Source organism: Orussus abietinus, unplaced genomic scaffold (assembly GCF_000612105.2).
Source record: "Orussus abietinus isolate OABI.00-Male unplaced genomic scaffold, Oabi_2.0 scaffold181, whole genome shotgun sequence".
Taxonomy (NCBI): Eukaryota; Metazoa; Arthropoda; class Insecta; order Hymenoptera; family Orussidae; genus Orussus; species Orussus abietinus.
The window spans coordinates 115,632-121,631 of NW_019394482.1; the positions used below are offsets into that span (position 1 = coordinate 115,632).

General features: G+C 41.3%; 1 protein-coding gene across 5 annotated transcripts in view; it reads left to right on the forward strand.

Annotated features, from left to right (window-relative positions):
* The window catches only part of LOC105703800, a 108,347-nt gene extending 102,622 nt beyond the window's left edge, over positions 1-5,725 (forward strand). For all 5 annotated transcript variants that reach the window (XM_012432481.1, XM_023432492.1, XM_012432479.1 and 2 more), the window contains 3 exons: positions 1,680-1,941; positions 3,534-3,941; positions 4,367-5,725. In XM_012432481.1, coding sequence (XP_012287904.1) covers positions 1,680-1,941; positions 3,534-3,941; positions 4,367-4,765 — 1,069 coding nt within the window. In that variant the 3' untranslated portion in view covers positions 4,766-5,725. The remainder of the gene's footprint in view (positions 1-1,679; positions 1,942-3,533; positions 3,942-4,366) is intronic.
* Positions 5,726-6,000: the final 275 nt, after the last annotated feature.

Sequence of the window (6,000 nt, forward strand, 5' to 3'; positions counted from 1 at the left end):
AAGGGTTCAATATATCATTTCAATAAAGTATTGATAAGAAAATCGATGTAAAACTGCCGAAATCCCATAAATTCATGACTGTTTATATTTTGACGAACCAACCTAGCCATCTGTGACGTTCAGCTGCAACTAAATTTTTGCTCTAAAAACACGCGGTAGCAGCAGGACCAGCTAGCATTCTCTTGCAATCGTAGGTGAAAGTATTTACCATTTTATCCCCATCCGATTTTGTAATATTTCATTTCTACGGTATTCTAAATATTTCGAGCTAGGTCCTGAAACTCTTAATTTTCGAATCTAAGCTTCCAAGAAGCGTAAAACATCGAAATGTGTACGGACCACGCCATATTAGTTCTAGTCCATGATAAGTAAATAGATTTTTGAAGAAAAATAAAATTTCATAAGTTTCACGACCTACTTTAGGATCTCCATATCCACGTGATAAAATTTGAAACGAATCGGTACACCCAATTCGAAGAATACTTTCCCCAACGATTGACTTCTCAGATATATATAGGCTAACTCTTTCATATCCTCTTAAAATCGGGAACGTGTAACGTCAGAAAAGGAAAAAAGGATGTATTCCGATAATACCCACAGACATCGGTTTGCAGGACGTCACCCGAAGACCTGAACATCCTTTTCGACCACCTCGGAGTATCAGGTTTCCTCAACCTTTAGCCTTACAGACTATTTCTTTAAGACGTGCAATTAATGGTTATTTTCACAACGTCAGGTAGAATGCTATCTCCCGTGTCGCATCTTCCCCTTTTCCAAGGTATTACCTCGTCTTACCGTCATTTCCCATTTTTAAGAGGATATGAAACAGTCAGCCTATATATCTGAGAAGTCAAATCGTTGGGGAAAGTATTCTTCGAATTGGGTGTACCGAATCGTTTCAACTTTTATCACGTGGATATGGGAGGCCCTAAAGTAGGTCATGAAACTCATAAAATATTATTTTTCTTCAAAAATTCATTTACTTATCATGGACTAGAACCAATATGGAGTGATCCGGGCACGCTTTCGATGTTTTTCACTTCTTGGAGGCGTAGAATCGAAAATGGAAAGTTTCCGGACCTAGCTCGAACAATTTAGAGTACCGTAGAAAAGGAGTATTACACAGTCAGATGGAAAAATGTGGTACATACTTTCACCAACGATTGCAAAAGAGTGCTGGCTTATCCTGCGGCTAACACACGTTTTAGAGCAAAAATTTAGTTGCCGCTAAACGTCACAGATGGCGACGTTGTTTCATCAAAATATAAACAGTCATGAATTCATGGGATTTCGGCAGTTTTACATCGATCTTTTTATCATTACTTCACCGAAATGACATATAGAACCCTTCAGTTCGTATAATTCTTAACATAGACTATAAAAGACTTCGACATAAATATAAATGTTGATAATGGGACGCGCCAGCTTATGTTAACACTTGAGTATTCAAAACGGCATTACCACCAAAAAGGGTGTACATGAATTTTACTTTATCGACGTCGAATAAATTTCTTAGCGCCTATCATATCCTCTTAGTGACAGGTAAACAACCGTAAGGACCCCTCATTCCATACACGAGATTCTAAAACATTCGAGTCGTATTTCAGCCAAGATTTACAAATAGCTTTAAAAAATGTTATGTACGGAGGAAATGAAGGAGAACGTTACTTTACTTCCAGGATCCTAGAAGTCAACGGGAAGATCGTAGTCGGAGCCGGAAGAAGCGACCTGGCGAGGCTCCTGGCCGTTGCACCGGATGCTGCGCAGATCGTAGTTCTCCGAAGGGGTGAATCCTTGGCTGCCCTGCGCACCCTAAGATCGGATAACCTCAGACTCACCCACAGGATCGGTTATCTCGAGGAACAGGTTAGAGATCTCCTGGCACCGGCGAGATCTCCGATCCCCACAGATCCTCCTCCGAGTCGTCAGGATCACGTTCAGGTACATGCCCTAGAGGCGATCTTATCGAGCTGTCGTCGTGATCGCCGATCCTTGCGTTCCGATAACAGGATCCTAAATAAAACCGCTTATTACGCGATCAGATCCAGAGGCTGAAAATTCGAATCAAAGTGCTTCCCATCCTGGTAGATCTCGTATCTCCTAATATATTAAGCAGTTAGTAACCATTAGGGATGGTCGATGGTAACTCAGCCACAGGAGTCTACCGACATCTCCGTTTCGGAGTAGGGTGGCAAGCTAATTCGAGGGAGTGCTTCAAACTCTGACACGTGCTAATCTGAACCGTCAGAACCATGTATCAACGTAATATACAGCGTACATCTAACGCTACCCGCAATCGATCCAATATTTGCCTTTTTAACAAATATTTATAAACATCCGAATGATTTTTTGCAGTTACTAGTTTTCGTAGTCCTGAACATGTCCAGGATTACATAACTATTCTCGGACCTTGTTTGCGCCGTTTAGAAATGAGCGCTGAGATAAGTTCCTGGCAGGTAAATTCAGAGTTCGTTGAATTTGCACCACGCACAAGTTTAAATAAGAACAACAATAACAATTTATTGTACTAATAAAATAACAGATAGAGAATACAATTAGTCGATGTGAATTCGTGATACAATCTCGTGTTCGGGTTACGCCCTAAGTCCCAGGGCGGAGACAAAACATCCGAATTGTTCAAAGTCTGAGTTGAGTCTAAATCTTAAAAAATATGGAAAGTTGCATTCTCGATGCACTTTCTTTCCTTTTCTCTGTCGAAAACTAGGAAGGGATGCACTTGGAATGCTGAGCCTTGATTGGTTGACTTTAGGATAGCATTTCCCAAAGGTTCGTTTCTCCAGGACGGCCCAGACTTCCTCGAATCCTGGAAAAACTTCGCGATGTCTGTTAGCCGTAGGACACCTTTTTGGAAATGCGTCGCCATGGCATACCCTGAGGTGGCCACTTTGAAGACCCCCCTGATCGGGGTCATCAATTTCGAGTCCTTTCTTTAGCTATTTTCTGACCACGTGCAGGACACTCCTTCGGGAAAGAGTGCCTCGCATTGTCCATGGCCAAATGTTGCTCAAATGTTCTTCAGGCCGCCTCACTCCAATCAGATGGTTCAACAAACCTGTATATAAGAGACTATTTACTCACGAAATAATGCTGGAGATCGCGGAAATTCAATTGGATGTCGTTACAGGCATTGTTGTAGAATGTGATGTATTAGAAATTGTTCTAAACTAGCGATGAGACTCTTTAAGAATCATTTGAAATTAGTGGGTCATTATCCGGGACTAATGATATCGCAAGTAGAATGTTATAAATTGTTAGAAATTATCGAAATATTCTCAGAAATTTTAATGCCTAACTTCACTTCCTACCGAATTATCTTGTTGTTTATCATACGAAATCAGTGACAAGTGGTTCTTAAAGGTCATCATTTTGCCTAATTTCTGAGTAAATTCGCGCACGTAGAATTAATATGTACTTATAAAGTACAGTCACGATACGTTAATGAAGTTTTAATATAATAATCCGTGTCATATAACATGTGTATATGTACAACGGTACCTATATGAAATTTGTAGGTATTCCAAAAAGGACCGCAAGTTACGGCCCTAGTAGCGAATCTTCCTGGTTTAAACGCGAACAGCCCCACCGAACTTCGTCAAAGTTTGCCCACGGTGAGAAATCGCCACAGCGATCATTCCAGACGCTTCAGTGAATCGCGAAGCTCGAAAGACATAGACTTTGCTTCGGATGGAGTTTCCAATGGGCACCACAAGTCCAGAAGCAAGCAGAAGCACCAAGGCTTCCAGTTAGCCCGATCTACGGCCAGCTTGAACAGCAAGCAATCGCAATCGCAATCGCAGACGCAACGAAGAAGGTCGCCCAGAGTGGAGTCCGCCATGGAGCACCTGCAAAAGAGTCGGAAGAATCCCCCCACTTTGCAGTCTCTGGAATTCGATTCCGAGCCAACTTACTACAGATTACAAGTAAGATTTACGATCACCCTTACCAGAAACATATTACCTAATACGCACCCTTTATATAACGAACTTCGAAAAAGAAACGATTTTCTCCTGCTCGACGCTTGAGATTGAAACAAGATGGCGTCGCTACCGATCACGTGACGCGATGCCTGAAACGAGCGTTAAAGATAAAACCTTTCATCAATGTAAAATGACTTTGGTTAGTAAATTTTCGTTGAACCTTAGGAAACGGTTTTCCAGAAGCCAGAAAATCCCAAGAAGTATCCTTCTGGGCAAAGTTTCAGACGGTTTCATAATCTGGAAAAATGGTAGAGAAACTAATTTCGCTCCGAAGTCACGCGATGAAAGTGGCAGTGAGGTGCCTCAATTTAGGCCTAAGTTGCCCTCTGTCAAACTTTTTAAGTAATAGGGTGTTTGTATCCCTCCAGGACTCCCAGTCCCGGGCATCGGAGCACTCGGAGGCGTCGGTGGCGTATAATTCTCAGCAAACGAAGACTCGTCCGGCGCCGCCGAAGAAACCCCTTCGACTTTCTTTGCACCGAGCCGCGAGTCTTCAATCGGTCGAAAGCGCGCCGCCAGCGCCGCCCCACGACGCTCAGAGGAAACCAACCAAAAGGAACCACCGTGGAGACCCACCGGTAGAGAAGAACTCGCGTACCGACGGTGCCTGCGAAACGCAGGCCAACGAGACGAGTTCCAATAATAATCCGCCGCAGCCTCCGCCGAGGACGCCATCTAGGGCGGAATCGTGTCAGAGCGCCCTGAGGTGGCCGTCTCCAAAACCAAGGCCACAACTTGCTTCCGTTCCGATGGAGAAATGGTGCTGATTGCGTATTATCAAAACGCGATACAAATTTCCGCATTGTAAATTACTTCCTTGATAGACCACTGCTCCACATTCCTGTTTTTATACGCATGATTAGACCGCAACTCGATATAAACTTTCAGCGTGCCAGTTCAAGGACGTTCCATTTTAGCGTTATTTGCAGTCACGTGATTTTTCCTTGCCACTCTCTAGCGTCAGAAAAAGAAAGTTCAATTTTCCCAACTTCAGGGTCAACGATACAAAAGCAGCAATTTGATGACATTTTAGGGTCGATTAATGAAATCATGAGGAATATCCGTCTTCATTGCGTAGATGAAGTACCCTACAACACTTTTTATTGTGATGCCATTTTTTTACTTTTATCAATTCCGGAAAAGTAAATAGTGCTACCATTTTTTCTTTCTTCTCTTCAAGTTTATTTTTACAAATAATTGATCTGCGCTCATTGAATCATTCATAATTTGTATTTACGAGCGATATGTGTTGTTTTGATTTAAGAACAAAAACATTGGTTCGAGTGAAATTATATAATTTCTGATTCAAGTAGGTTTTAACGATAACGTGTGTTACTGTCACGTGGCCCAATTAACGCTAAAATTATATATACACCAATTATGTACAGATAGTTCCCGTCTTTTCGAATTAATTGATTCCTGACGACCGTTCTAAAATCGAGAGTTAGTACTGTGTAAGTACATTTGGTATATAAATAATTCTGTTAACAAATACTACGTTCATAAGAAGAAATGTATAAATTATAGAAATAAGTGAATGGAGAATTCGTTAAGTGTAAACTGCCTGTATTTCAGAAGTAAGACTGTACAGTAGCAAACATTAATGCCTTCTCTTCATACATTGACGACACTATATCCGTAGATAAAGCATTCATGTTTTTTCCCTGTACATTGTAAGATTAACAAAGAATTCAGAAATCTCCATAGAAGCCTAGAATGCGGACGTTTGATGCTCGATAATTAGTATGTTAGCCAACAGATGGCGGCGGTGTAATCATCTCTCCATTACTCTTAATCTTACGGCAATAAATTACGTCTTTGAATAGCTAAAAGGCGCTTTTAACGTTAAAAGCAAGGTATGAGAACGGGTCAATGTCTTTAAAAAAATTAAACGAGTGATGTTAATACAAGAGTGCTATAAAATAAGTACATCTTCCTTCTTCAATCAATTAATGAGTATTATCAAGTATCGCGGGTTGATTGTAGCATACACGTTGAGTCA